The 14,795-nt window shown below is 54.7% G+C and overlaps 1 protein-coding gene across 6 annotated transcripts in view; it reads left to right on the forward strand.

Moving 5' to 3' along the window:
- Window positions 1-3,055, forward strand: part of LOC140428127 (zinc finger protein PLAG1-like) — a 169,123-nt gene extending 166,068 nt beyond the window's left edge. For all 6 annotated transcript variants that reach the window (XM_072514230.1, XM_072514241.1, XM_072514218.1 and 3 more), the window contains one exon: window positions 1,599-3,055. In XM_072514230.1, coding sequence (XP_072370331.1) covers window positions 1,599-2,844 — 1,246 coding nt within the window. In that variant the 3' untranslated portion in view covers window positions 2,845-3,055. The remainder of the gene's footprint in view (window positions 1-1,598) is intronic.
- Window positions 3,056-14,795: the final 11,740 nt, after the last annotated feature.

The following is a 14,795-nucleotide window of genomic DNA, read 5'->3' on the forward strand; positions in this document are numbered from 1 at the left end:
GCCTCCGAAAGCTCCTGGTAAATATCCGATACCTTCCCCTCTCCCACCCAGGTACTGGAGACTACTCTGTCCTGTATCCCCCCTGGCGGCAGCAGCGGAAAGGCCAGAACCTGCTTTCTCAGGAAGTCTCGCACCTCCAAATACCTCAACCCGTTCCCTGCTGGCAATTCAAATTTATCCTCCAAGGCTTTCAAGCTGGGAAAACTCCCGTCTATAAATAGATCCCCCATCCTTCTAATTCCTGCCCTTTGCCATCCCCGGAACCCACCATCCAGCCTACCCGGTACAAACCGCTGATTATTATAAATCGGGGTCCAAACCGATGCTCCCTCCACTCTCTTATATCTCCTCCACTGCCCCCATATTCTCAGAGCCGCCACCACCACCGGACTTGTGGAGTATCGGAACGGTGAGAACGGAAGAGGTGCCGTTATCAGTGCTCCCAAACTTGTGGCTTTGCATGACGCCACCCCCACCCACTCCCACACCGCCCCCCCCCCCCCCCACCTCCCACTATCCACTTCCTAATCATGGCTATATTAGCCGCCCAGTAGTAATTGCAGAAGTTTGGCAGCGCCAACCCACCCTCCCCCCGACTGCGCTCCAGCAACACTTTCTTCACTCGCGGGGTTTTACCCGCCCACACAAAGCACAAAATAACCTTATTCACCCGCTTGAAAAAGGCCTTTGGGGTGAAGATGGGGAGGCACTGAAACACAAACAGAAATCTGGGGAGGACCGTCATTTTCACCGTCTGTACCCACCCCACCAGTGATAGCGGGAGCATGTCCCATCTCTTAAAGTCCCCTTCCATTGTTCTACCAGCCGGGATAGGTTTAACTTGGGCAGTGCCTCCCATTCCCGGGCCACCTGGATTCCCAGATACCAAAAGCTCTTCCCTCCCATTCTAAGCGGCAGCTCTCCCAGTCTCTTCTCCTCTTGTCTGGATCGCAAACATCTCGCTTTTCCCCATGTTCAATTTATTCCCCGAAAAACTGCCAAATTCCCCCAGGATTCTCGAGATCCGACTGAGCATGTTCAAGGTTGAGATTAATAGATTTTGGGTCACTAAATTAATCAAAAAATAGAGGGAGAGAGCGGAAGGTGGAGTCAATGCCAAATATTAACGTGCTCAGCTAGAATGGGTGGAGCACATACATGGGGGTTGAGTGGCCTATTCCTGAACCTATTTCTGATCTTCGTAAATTATTCCAGGATTTTTCCTCCACTTCTGTATTTGGAAGTCTATTCCATGTTTTGGCAAGTCTTGTAGTAAGGATAACTTCCTGATATTGGTCCTACATTTGCCATTTACTAGTTTGAACCTGTATTCCCAATCCCACTTTCACTATCTGATCCTGGACAGCAGCCACAAGAGAAATGAGGTGAAGATAATCCGGGCTATAGCGTTGTTCCCAATTTTTAACAAGCGCGGCTCCTCATTGGCAGCATGGGATTGGGAAATTTCTCGGGCCCTTCTTGATCGAACTTGGTCCTTATCAGTGCAAAGTAAAATTTGCAGGTTAAATGTCCCCTTGAATTGGGGTTTTGAGAGCTCGTTACCCCGGCTAATCTTCCCAATGTCATTGTTCCTTTAGGCACATGGCTACCCATTGTCCTCAGAAATCTCACCAGTGTTCATACTGCGAAAAGATGTTCCACAGGAAGGACCACCTGAAGAACCATCTTCAGACCCATGACCCCAACAAGACCCTGCTGAGGTGTGAAGAGTGCGGCAAGAGATACAACACAAAGCTGGGCTACAGGCGGCACCTGGCCTTGCACGCGGCTGCCAACGGTGACCTGACGTGCGGGGTGTGCACCCGCGCGTTCGGGCAGACAGACCTGCTGCTGGAGCACCTGAAGGGTCACGCGGGCAGGCTCTCCAGCAGTGCCAGGGAGAAGCGGCACGCGTGCGATCGCTGCGAGCGGCGCTTCTACACCCGCAAGGACGTCAGGCGGCACACGGTGGTCCACACGGGCCGCAAAGACTTCCTCTGCCAATTCTGTGCTCAGCGTTTCGGCCGGAAGGATCACTTGACGCGGCACACCAAAAAAAGCCATGCCCAGGAAGTGCCCAGAGGGAGTTTGGTGGCTCACAGGATGACGGGGCCAGTGAATGGCGGCGTGTCCATCTCTCTGAAAGAGGAGGTTGGGCCCTTATGGCCTGATTCTCAGGGTGAGCCGGTGCTGAAGGACAATGCCAACATGAACCCTGAACTCTACACCCATCCATTGCCATCTGGCCAGCACCCAAGAAGACGCCAGTACATGATACCCAGCTCACTGGCGACGAGGTTGGGTTGCATGGAGACACCACCCCCAATTCTTTCCCCTCCCACGCCACCTCTTACAAGCCGATGTATGCAACCAACCCAATACCAACTCAACACTACCTCATTTAGCCCCTTGCCCAGCAAAGAGCAAACTCTGAAGGTCAGCACGAGGGGCTACAACTTAGATATTCCAGGACTCGAATCTCAATCGACAGCTGGGAAGGAAAGCTCGGACATCGGGTTGGAAACTTTGAGCGTTTCCTTGGACAATGCCGGCTGCGCCATGCACGAAGATGTCAAGCCCCTGAACTTGAATTCGATGGATATCTCCCATTTGCTTGGACTCTTGCCCACACCCCCTGGTGCCAGCCAGCCTGCAGATGGCGCTATGGGGCTGTCGTACGGCCAAGGAGGGGCTGGGCCGAGAATGGCTCCCCTCGAGGGGCAGCAGCACGGAGGGCCCTCGGTGGCCACTTTGAGCTTAACCCAGCTCCATCGGGTCTCGTCACCCTTCCCCTCCAGCCTGGCGCCCACCCCACTGCCCCGCTTTCATCAGGTATTTCAATAACCAGGTTCCTGCCTTCACCCAGTCGTGGAGCTCCAGATAACAGTCGCAGAGGATCAAGAACCCACAAAGAATCAAATCTGAAAGACGCGAGAGTCTTATACATTGAATTGTTATACTTTCTTTAAAATATATTTTATACATATAAACTGTTTGCTACTACTGTCAGGCTATCGAGGCTCCGACACCTGTGGATAAAGCACTTCGAGCATTACCATTTTTCAATATTTGCCCGTTCTTATTTTTGAAGTCCTATTTTTTTGTGATGATCCAATTTGATGGATTTGGAACTTTGGGGATCCAGGGAACACAATCTGAAATGGTAACTGGATAAGGAAGCATTAGACAGTTGAGGATAGGGTGAGTCACAATCTGGAATGTGCTGTCTGAAAGGGCGGTGGAAGCAGATTGAAGGGGAAAGAAATTTGCTGGGAAATGGGTACGGAGCAGGGAATGGGATAGCTTGGATAACTCTGCCAAGGGACCAGCACCAGGCGTGACGGACTGAATGGCCTCCTTCTCGGAGGTCGAGATAAACCAGGGAATTACAGACCGGTGAGTTTCACGTCAGGGCTTGGGAAACTATTGGTGAAGATTCTGAAGGAGCGACTCTATCTCTACCTGGAGAGGCAAGGTTTGATCAGGGATAGGCAACATGGCTTTGTCAGAGGGGGGGGGTCATGCCCAACAAATTTGACGGAATCTTTCGGGAGGTGATCGGGTGTGTAGATGAGGGTAAGTGCAGTTGAAGTAGTTCATATGGATTTCAGCAAAGCTTTTGACAAGATCCCACAGTAGAGATTAATAAAGAAGATAAAAGTGCATGGGATGCAGGGTAACTTGGGTATATTGGATCCAAAACTGGTTTAGGAGACAGAAGGTGGCGGTAGAAGACTGTTTATGTGACTGGTGTCCAGTGGCGAACCACAGGGATCAGTTCCTTATTGTTCATGATATATCTTAACGATATAGATGAGATTGTGGGGGCAATGATAGGTAAGCTTGCAATTGACATGAAGATTGGCAGGGTGGTTAATCATGAGGAAGAAGGTCTAATGTTGCAAGAAGATATAGACGGGTTGGTCAGATCAGTGGCAGATGCAATTTAACCCTGAGAAGTGCAAGGTGATACACTTTGAAAGCAGTAACAAGACAAGGTGAATGGCAGGATACTAGGAAGCTCGAAGGAACAAGAGGGATCTTGGTGTGATGGTCCACAGATCCTTGAAGGCGGCAGGACAGGTTAATAGGGTAATTAAGAAGGCATACGGGACGCTTGATTTTATTAGTCGTGGCATAGATTATAAGAGCAGGAAAGTTATGTTGGAGCTGTACGGGCAGCACGGTCGCACAGTGGTTAGCACTGCTGCCTCACGGCGCCGAGGTCCCAGGTTCGATCCCGGCTCTGGGTCACTGTCCGTGTGGAGTTTGCACATTCTCCCCGTGTTTGCGTGGATTTCACCTCCACAAACCAAAGATGTGCAGGGTAGGGGGATTGGCCACGCTAAATTGCCCCTTAATTGGAAAAATGAATTGGGTACTCGAAATTTTAAAAAAGAAGAAAAATGTTGGAGCTGTACAAAACTTTGGTGAAGTCACAGCTAGAGAACTGTGTACAGTTCTGGTCACCTCACTGTAGGAAGGATGTGATTGCGCTGGAGAGGGTGCAGAGGAGATTCACCAGGATGTTGCCTGGGCTGGAGTGTCTCAGCTGTGAAGGGAGGCTGGTTAGGCTAGGGTTGTTTTCCCTGGAGCAGTGAAGACTGAGGGGTGACCTAATTGTGGTGGAGAAGATTATGAGGAATATGGACAGTAGGGAGCAGCTGTTCCTCTTAGTTGAAAGGTCAATAACGAGGGGGGCATAATTTTAAGGTGAGGGGCAGGAGGTGTAGGGGGGATTTGAGGGAAATCTTTTACACCCCGAGGGGAGTGGGAGTCTGGACTGGGCTGCCTGGGGGGTGGGGGGGGGGTGTAAAGGTGGGAAACCTCACAACCGTTAAAAAGTGCCTGGATGAGCATTTGAAATGTCATAACTTTCAGGGCTACGGGCCAAGTACTGCAAAGTGGGATTAGTGTAGAGCGAGCGTGGTTTTGTTGGTGTAGACTCGATGGGCCGAAGGGGTTCTTCTGTACTGTCTGACTCTATGGCTGTGTAGTCTGATTCTGATCTTAATGTCAGAGACAGTCGACCAAGGAGCGAATCAGCAAGTGCTCCTAAACAGAAAGGATAATACAAAAGTGGAACTCTATTGCGGAAAAATATATTTTGTCAAAAGTTTTTATCTTGCACCCATTAAGAACGCTTTGCAGACAGAAAGAACATATGCACACATTGCAAGTGATAACCATTTCTGGTTTAGTCCACTGAGCAGTGCCTTGACCAATCAGAATCAAGCTGCCTGGTTTAAATTTCAAACAATGCTTGGCAGTTAACTGTCAGTCACCATCAACTGGTGCATTCTCCATGACAACGCCACTACCAATCAGAGTCCACTTGCCAACCAATCAGCACTCTCTCTCAAACAGTACAAATGTGTTGTTTCCCCTGACATTGCAGGTGTGCTGATAAGTGCAAGACAAAAAGCTTCAACAAAATGTCTTCCAGAAATATTCAGGCTCTGTACTCATCGGCATTGATGGAACTCTCTTTCAACCGGGTCTTTCAAAACTGAGATTGATAGATGTGTGTTTGGTAAGGATATCGAGGGCTATGCAACAACAGAGTTGGCCTGTGGAGCCGTCACAATCTAATTGGATGATGAAACAGATTGCGGGTCATAATGGCCTCATCCGGTCGCTGGACCCTCCCTCAAACATTGACACATTCCCGGAGACTATTATACTGAAACATTCCCAGGGACTCCCATGATTACATCCCAGTTTGTAACCCCATCCCAGATATTACTCTACCTGTAAAACATTTGTGCACATCAATTAGAAACTTATTCTTGGGTTTCCATTCCATGTATCAAATATCCAAACCTCTCATTAGATTCCAGTCAGTAACTCACTCCCAGGTATCCACTAGTCTATATATATATATATATATATATATATAAACGTCGCTCCCCCCAAAACTCCTTGATTGGCTTCTAGCCTGTAACTCATTCCCTGATACCCATTATTCTGTACATAAACCTCCCTAATCCCTGACTGGATATCTGTTATTCGATATATAATCCCCAAACTCCTCCAATTATTCATTAATTCTGCAAAGAGTTGTTACTCTCCGTTCCTCTGATTGGCGACTATCGACATCGAGTTCTCTGCTTTCGCCCTGATCAGTGTTCAGGAGGGGTGAATTTTAAAGACTGAGATTAACTAAATCCTCAGTGATGTTTTGCTTTTTAAAAGACACATATATATTTTTGAGGAAATTGACCATAAACGTTTGATATTAAGATTGATCGCCTTATAATTATTGTTCGACAGTGGTTGTGACGAGGATTATTTTTAATGTTGTGGAATGAAAAATATATTTTTGGAAATGATCAACTCTTCTTTTTTTTTAACACAAAGCATTAAATCCCATGTATGGTTTGGTGTCTCTGTGAGTCAGTCTCAGTTCATTGTTCTATTGCTATGCCATTCACAATAGCAGGAATGGCAATGATGACTATATGAGTGTGGATCATAGGTGGGGGCATTTGAACTGCTGGCCTAGATTACAGCCATTCACATCACAGAGTCTGGGCCCAGGGTAAGTGCCAGGGATGGGGTGTGAGTCTGGTTCAGGGGAGATGTATTCTTGTGAGGTCTGTGGACGACAAAACCCCGATCACAACACGCTAATTAACACACACTACCACCACCGCACTGCACTGCATGCAGACACATGCACACTTATACACTTCCCACCCCGCACACACTAGGGATGAATGGGTCCTTTTCAAATTGGTAGGCAGTAATTAGTGAGGTACCACAGGGATCGGTGCTGGGACCCCAGCTATTAATATAAATGATTTGGATGAGAGAACAAAATGTACCATCTCAAAGTTTGCAGATGACACCAAGTTAGGTGGGAGAGTGAATTGTGATGAGGATGCAGGGATCCCACAGCAAGATCTGGACAGGTTGGGCGAGTGGGCAAATCAATGGCAGATGCAGTATAATTTGGATGAAGCCAATGAGGAAGGAGCAGTGCTCCGAAAGGTAGTGATTCAAAACAAACCTGTTGAACTTTAACCTGGTGTTGTAAGACGTCTTAATTTGAATAAGTGTGAGGTTAGTCACTTTGGAAGGAAAAACAGGAAGGCAGATTGCTCCCTGAACGGTTGTAAATTGAGAGAGGGGAGTGTGCAGCAGGACCTGGGTGTCCTTGTGCACCATTCGCTGAAGGTAAGCATGCAGGTACAGCAGGCGGTAAAGAAGGCTAATGGTATGTTGGCCTTCATTGCGAGAGGTTTCGAGTACAGAAGCAGGGATGTGTTGCTGCAATTGTACAGGGCCTTGGTGAGGCCACACCTGGAGTATTGTGTGCAGTTCTGGTCTCCTTCTCTGAGGAAGGATGTTCTTGCTCTCGAGGAAGTGCAGCGAAGGTTTACCAGACTGATTCCAGGGATGGCGGGACTGACATACGAGGAGAGATTGACTAGGTTGGAATTGTTCTCGCTGGAGTTCAGAAGAATGAGGGGGGATCTCATAGAGACTTATAAAATTCTAACAGGACTAGACAGGGTAGATGCAGGGAAGATGTTCCCATTCGTGGGTGTGTCCTGAACCAGGGATCACAGCCTGAGGATCCATTTCGGACAGAGATAAGGAGACATTTCTTCACACAAAGACTGGTGAGTCTGTGGAATTCATTACCACAGGAAGTAGTTGATGCTAAAACTTTGAATATATTCAAGAGGCGGCTGGATATAGCACTTGGGGAGAATGGGATCAAAGGCTATGGGGAGAAAGCAGGACTAGGCTATTGAGTTGGATGATCAGCCATGATGGTGATGAATGGCGGAGCAGGCTCGAAGGGCCAAAAGGCCTCCTCCTGCTCCTATCTTCTATGTATCTAACCCTAGATGCATACACACACCACACCACACACACTTAATAATAATAATAGTAATCTTTATTAGTGTCACAAGTAAGCTTACATTAACACTGCAATGAAGTCACTGAAAATCCCCCAGTCCATAAGACATAGGGCAGAATTAGGCCACTCGGCCCATCGCGTCTGCTCCGCTATTCAATCATGGCTGATACTTTTCCCATTCCCATTCTCCTGCCTTCTCACCATAACCCTTGATCCCCTTATTAATCAAGAATCTATCTATCTCTGTCTTAAAGACCTTCAGTATAAACTAGTCGCCACACTTCAGCGCCTGTTCGGGTACACTGAGGGAGAATTCAGAATGTCCAATTCACCTAACAAGCACGTCTTTGGGGACTTGTGGGAGGAAACCGGAGCACCCGGAGGAAACCCACGCAGACACGGGGAGAACGCGTAGACTCCGCACAGACAGTGACCCAAGCCGGGAATCGAACCTGGGACCCTGGCGCTGTGAAGTATGGCCTCAACCGGGACCTTGGATTCATGTTGCATTACATTGACCCCCCCACCATCTGGCCTGGGCTTGCAAAGACCTACCAACTGTCCTGGCTTGAGACAATTCACACCTCTTTAACCTGTGATTATCCCTCTCTCCAGTCGCTCCGCCTGGACCTGTAAAGACTTAATTACCTGCAAAGTCTCGCATTCAAAGTATCGTCCTGCATCATTGAATTTGTCTACACATGTGCTTGTGGAACCCACCTCTTCATTCACCTGAGGAAGGAGCTACGCTCCGAAAGCTAGTGATTGGAAATAAACCTGTACAGAGTTTAACCTGGTGTTGTAAGACTTCTTACTGTGAAGCAACAGTGCTAACCATTGTACTACCATGCCATATGCACACTACCCCATATATACACACAGTACCCAACACAGCGAAAGACAAAATCCCACAAATACACAGTACCCCCCCCCACACACACATACAGACATAACCCCACATACACACAGTATCTCAAACACATACACCCCCTCCCTCCCCGCAGCACACGCAATAAATTTGCAGATGACACAAAGCTGGGTGGGAAGGGTGAGCTGTGAGGAGGATGCAGAGATCCTTCAGCGTGATTTGGACAAGCTGAGTGAGTGGGCAAACACATGGCAGATGCAGTATAACGTGGATAAATGTGAGGTTATCCACTTCGGTAGCAAAAATAGGAAGGCGGATTATTATCATCATGGCTATAAATGAGAGGGGAATGTGCATTGAGACCTGGGTGTCTTCGTGCACCAGTCACTGAAGGTAATTAGGCAGTAAAGAAGGCAAATAGTATGTTGGCCTTCATAGCGAGAGGGTTCGAGTACAGGAGCAGGGATGTGTTGCTGCAATTATACAGGGCCTTGGTGAGGCCACACCTGGAGTATTGTGTGCAGTTTTGGTCTCCTTCTCTGAGGAAGGATGTTCTTGCTCTCGAGGGAGTGCAGCGAAGGTTCACCAGACTGATTCCAGGGATGGCGGGACTGACGTATGAGGAGAGATTGAGTTGGCTGGGATTATATTCGCTGGAGGTCAGAGGAATGAGGGGAGAATCTCATAGAAATCTCTAAAATTCGAACAGGATTGGACAGGGCAAATGCAGGAAGTATGTTCCCGATGGTGGGCGAGTCCAGAACCAGGGTCACAGTCCGAGGTTACGGGGTAGATCAGTTAGAACAGAGATGAGGAGAAATCCCAGCCAACAAGGTGGCAGCGAGGAGAGCAGCACCAAGGTTCACGGACACCGAGCTGGAGGCGCTGCTGGAAGCCGTGGGGAGGCGGGCGACCCTGCGCCCCGGCCCAGGAAGGAGGCTGCCAGCCGCTGCCGTGCCCGGGCGCGGTTGGCAGAGATGGTCAGCGCCATGGGCAACACCCTCCGGACCAGCTGGCAGTGCTGGAAGAAACTGCACGGCCTCCTCAGGGCGGCCAGGGTGAATAAGCAGCGCTGTGGCCCTGGCACTGACCCCCCCCCCCCCCCAACCAGGAGAGCAGCCGAACCCTCACCCTCCACCACGTGAACCCATATTGGCCGCCTTGGCCGGGTGCCCTGGCAATGCTACTGGCTACCAGCTACCCACCCCCTTGGGCTGCACCCAGGAGAAGGCCAGCCTTAACGGCCGGGAGCAGGGAAAGACTGGAGGGGGACCGGCGGACCTGTGGCCCCTCATCGCGGCCGAGCAGAGGGCCCTGAATGTGGTCAACGGGCCAGAGGAAAGGACAGTCGCCGAGGTGGAGATCATCCGCAGGCGAGGAACTGAGACCCTGCTGAGTTACGGTTCCCCGTGCCACGTGTGCCTCCCCCACCCTGCAACAACACTCGCACCACCCTCACCCCCCCCCAATCGCCGTCACCCCCTCACCACCCCCTCACCCTTTCTCCGCACCCCCCCCCCCCCCCCCCCACTCCCCCCGGCCTGCGCTCTAATCATGCGTCCTGTCTTGGGTCTTGCAGGAGCTGCTGGTTATGGGGTGGGTCCATCTGGTGACCCCCAGCCAGAGCCCCAGCTGCTGGGCAACGACTAGGACACCGACACGCACGCGAGTCGGGGGATGACACAGATTTCCCGTCACAGCTGTCTCTCCAACACCCTCCACCATCCCAGACACACCCACCTCCGTCGGGCACTTTGGTGAAGAGGCCCCTGGGACACTCTCTGGTGCTCACCGCACGGCTGGTCCGGTGCAGCAGGTGGAGGTAGGAACACCAGAGGGGGCGGACGGTCGGAGGGTGGGCCGACCCAGGAACTAGCTGCCGTTAAGACAGGTCCCGGGCTTCTGGAACGTACAGTCCCATCTATAATGGAGATGCAGTCGCAGAGCCAGGGACTACATGAGGGGTTGTCGACGAGAATCCAGCACCTGCAGGTACAGGTGGAGGAGTCCAACCGCCTGCAGGAGCAGGAGGTGGTGCCGACCATATTGTGACCCAGGCCAACACCCCACGAGTGGCGTCCACAGTGGAGGCCTTGTGAGCGGCGGCTTGGGCTATGGATCAGCGTGTCCAAGGCCTGAGACAATCTGTGCAGACAGTGGCCGAGACCAGAGCGGGCCTCCAGGACTGGCAGCGCCAGGTGGCGGGGGAGCCTCAGGGGATTGCTCTGCTCGCACCCCAGCCCCATGGAGTAGCCCGGGGGGGCCATCGGCCACCCCGAGGATTGAGGTGATGGGTCCCACGACGGTGACTCCTGCAGCACCTCTGACTCCCCCGCTCTTGTCCCTGGCACATCTGGTGGGCAGCGAGCAGAGCAGGGCGGCACCACGCCACCTTGGACACCCGAGCAGCAGCTGGGCTCATCCAGAAGACGGCCACCGCAGGGGACCCAGGTCGCAGGGCGGGAATCACAGCGGCCCCCTCCACTCCTGATGTATCGCCTGGGGCTCCACCTAGAAGCAGCATTAGGGCCCATAAGGCAAGAAAATTAGACAATAATTAAGTTGGCATGGGTGCAGGGCACAGTTTCGTGATAGGGGCCAGGGCACGAATCTGTCCATAGGTTTTCATATTAAATTCCTGTGCGCAATGTCGCAAGCTGCCTCACTGCTCTGTCAGATGGGTATGAGGGGTGAGCTGGTCTGGGCTGGACACACTGTGGCACGGGTGGGGGGTGGAATGGGCGGACGTTGACGGTGGGCTTGGCACAGGGACCGCAGTTCAGCCAACGTTCATTGCATATTGTGCGGCCTCCTGTGCCTGCCCGGGTCCCATGTCATGTCTATTCTAACTCTCCCCACGCACCCTCCTCATCGAAAGAGGACTGACGTCTCGAACATGCCAAGAATTGTTGGGTGTGCCAGGACGAAGGCGTCATGCACACTGCCCGGGTATCGGGCGCAGGTGTGAACGAAGCGCACCTGATGGCCACACACAAGCTGCAGGTTCATCGAGTGGAACCTCTTTTGGTTTGTGTCGAGCGGCCTGTCATCTGCAGGGGATCGTAGGGGGACAGCGTCCCGCCGATCACCCCCTGGGCCCAGGGCATCCCGGAGATGGTGGCGAACCCCACTCCTGGGCATTCTGGTGGACTCGGTCCACATTGAAGTAGATGTATTGATCCGCCGGAGCCTATAGGGCCTCCTGACGGTGCGGACGCACCTGTGCACCGAGCTCTGTGGGATCCCAGACACGTCCCCACTCGGTGCCCGGAAGGACCCCGTGGTGTAAAGATTCAGGGCGATCCTCACCTTGACGGTCACCGGGAGCGGGTGTCCTCCCCCATTCCCCCGCGGTGCCAGGTGCCCAAGATCTGGCAGATATGTCGCACCGTCTCCCTACTCAGCCGGAGTCTTCGTCGGCATGCCCAGTCCGCCAGGTCCTCAATGACAGGCGCTGCCGGTACACAGGGGGCCTCATGCGGCTCCTCCTCGGCCTGTTGGGTGGCCGGCTCGCCATCCTGGGCGGCTGCCTCTTGTTCCTCTGCTGCAGGTTTCTCTGCTGCCCGCTCCCCTGCTACCCGCTCCTCTGCTGCCCGCTCCTCTGCTGCCCGCTCCTCTGCTGCCCGTTCCTCTGCTGCCCGCTCGTCTGCTGCCTCTTGTTTCTCTGCTGCCTGTCCCTCTGCTGCCCGCTCCCCTGCTGCCCGCTCCTCTGCTGCCCGCTCCTCTGCTGCCCGTTCCTCTGCTGCCTCTTGTTTCTCTGCTGCCTGTCCCTCTGCTGCCCGCTCCTCTGCTGCCCGCTCCTCTGCTGCCTCTTGTTCCTCTGCTGCCCGCTCCTCTGCTGCCTCTTGTTTCTCTGCTGCCTGTCCCTCTGCTGCCCGCTCCTCTGCTGCCTGTCCCTTTGCTGCCCGCTCCTCTGCTGCCCGCTCCTCTGCTGCCCGCTCCTCTGCTGCCTCTTGTTCCTCTGCTGCCCGCTCCTCTGCTGCCCGCTCCTCTGCTGCCCGCTCCTCTGCTGTCCGCTCCTCTGCTGCCTCTTGTTCCTCTGCTGCCTGTCCCTCTGCTGCCCGCTCCTCTGCTGCCCGCTCCTCTGCTGCCCGCTCCTCTGCTGCCTCTTGTTCCTCTGCTGCCCGCTCCTCTGCTGCTGCCCGCTCCTCTGCTGCCTCTTGTTCCTCTGCTGCCCGCTCCTCTGCTGCTGCCCGCTCCTCTGCTGCTGCCCGCTCCTCTGCTGCTGCCCGCTCCTCTGCTGCCCGCTCCTCTGCTGCCCGCTCCGCTGCTGCCCGCTCCTCTGCTGCCCGCTCCTCTGCTGCTGCCCGCTCCTCTGCTGCCCGCTCCTCTGCTGCCCGCTCCTCTGCTGCCCGCTCCTCTGCTGCCCGCTCCTCTGCTGCCCGCTCCTCTGCTGCCCGCTCCTCTGCTGCCCGCTCCTCTGCTGCCCATTCCTCTGCTGTTCGCTCCTCTGCTGCCCGCTCCTCTGCTGCCCGTTCCTCTGCTGCCCGCTCCCAATGCTGCCCGCTCCTCTGCTGTTCGCTCCTCTGCTGCCCGCTCCCATGCTGCCTGCTCCTCTGCTGCCCGCTCCTCTGCTGCCCATTCCTCTGCTGCCCGCTCCTCTGCTGCCCGCTCCTCTGCTGCCTGTCCCTCTGCTGCCCGCTCCTCTGCTGCCCGCTCCTCTGCTGCCCATTCCTCTGCTGCCCGCTCCTCTGCTGCCTCTTGTTCCTCTGCTGCCTGTCCCTCTGCTGCCCATTCCTCTGCTGCCCGCTCCTCTGCTGCCCGCTCCTCTGCTGCCCATTCCTCTGCTGCCCGCTCCCCTGCTGCCCGCTCCTCTGCTGCCTCTTGTCCCTCTGCTGCCCGCTCCTCTGCTGCCCGCTCCTCTGCTGCCCGCTCCTCTGCTGCCTCTTGTCCCTCTGCTGCCCGCTCCTCTGCTGCCCGCTCCCCTGCTGCCTCTTGTCCCTCTGCTGCCCGCTCCTCTGCTGCCTGTCCCTCTGCTGCCGACTCCTCTGCTGCCCGCTCCTCTGCTGCCCGCTCCTCTGCTGCTGCCCGCTGCTCTGCTGCCTGTCCCTCTGCTGCCCGATCCTCTGCTGCTGCCCGCTCCTCTGCTGCCCGCTCCTCTGCTGCCCGCTCCTCTGCTGCCTCTTGTCCCTCTGCTGCCCGCTCCTCTGCTGCTTCTTGTCCCTCTGCTGCCCGCTCCTCTGCTGCCCGCTCCTCTGCTGCCTCTTGTCCCTCTGCTGCCCGCTCCTCTGCTGCCTGTCCCTCTGCTGCCGACTCCTCTGCTGCCCGCTCCTCTGCTGCCCGCTCCTCTGCTGCTGCCCGCTCCTCTGCTGCCTGTCCCTCTGCTGCCCGCTCCTCTGCTGCTGCCCGCTCCTCTGCTGCCCATTCCTCTGCTGCCCGCTCCTCTGCTGCCCGCTCCTCTGCTGCCTGTCCCTCTGCTGCCCGCTCCTCTGCTGCCTGTCCCTCTGCTGCCCGCTCCTCTGCTGCCGACTCCTCTGCTGCCTGTCCCTCTGCTGCCTGTCCCTCTGCTGCCCGCTCCTCTGCTGCCTGTCCCTCTGCTGCCCGCTCCTCTGCTGCCCGCTCCTCTGCTGCCTGTCCCTCTGCTGCCCGCTCCTCTGCTGCCTGTCCCTCTGCTGCCCGCTCCTCTCCTGCCGACTCCTCTGCTGCCCGTTCCTCTGCTGCCCGCTCCGCTGCTGCCCATTCCTCTACTGCCCGCTCCTCTGCTGCCCGTTCCTCTGCTGCCCGCTCCTCTGCTGCCCGCTCCTCTGCTGCCCGTTCCTCTGCTGCCCGCTCCTCTGCTGCCTGCTCCGCTGCTGCCCATTCCTCTGCTGCCCGTTCCTCTACTGCCCGCTCCTCTGCTGCCCGTTCCTCTACTGCCCGCTCCGCTGCTGCCCGTTGCTCCGCTGCTGTTCGCTCCTCTGCTGCCCGCTCCTCTGCTGCCCGCTCCTCTGCTGTTCGCTCCTCTGCTGCCCGCTCCTCTGCTGCCCGTTCCTCTGCTGCCCGCTCCGCTGCTGCCCGCTCCTCTGCTGCCCGCTCCTCTGCTGTTCGCTCCTCTGCTGCCCGTTCCTCTGCTGC

The sequence above is a fragment of the Scyliorhinus torazame genome, chromosome 1 (assembly GCF_047496885.1).
Source record: "Scyliorhinus torazame isolate Kashiwa2021f chromosome 1, sScyTor2.1, whole genome shotgun sequence".
NCBI classification, from domain to species: Eukaryota; Metazoa; Chordata; class Chondrichthyes; order Carcharhiniformes; family Scyliorhinidae; genus Scyliorhinus; species Scyliorhinus torazame.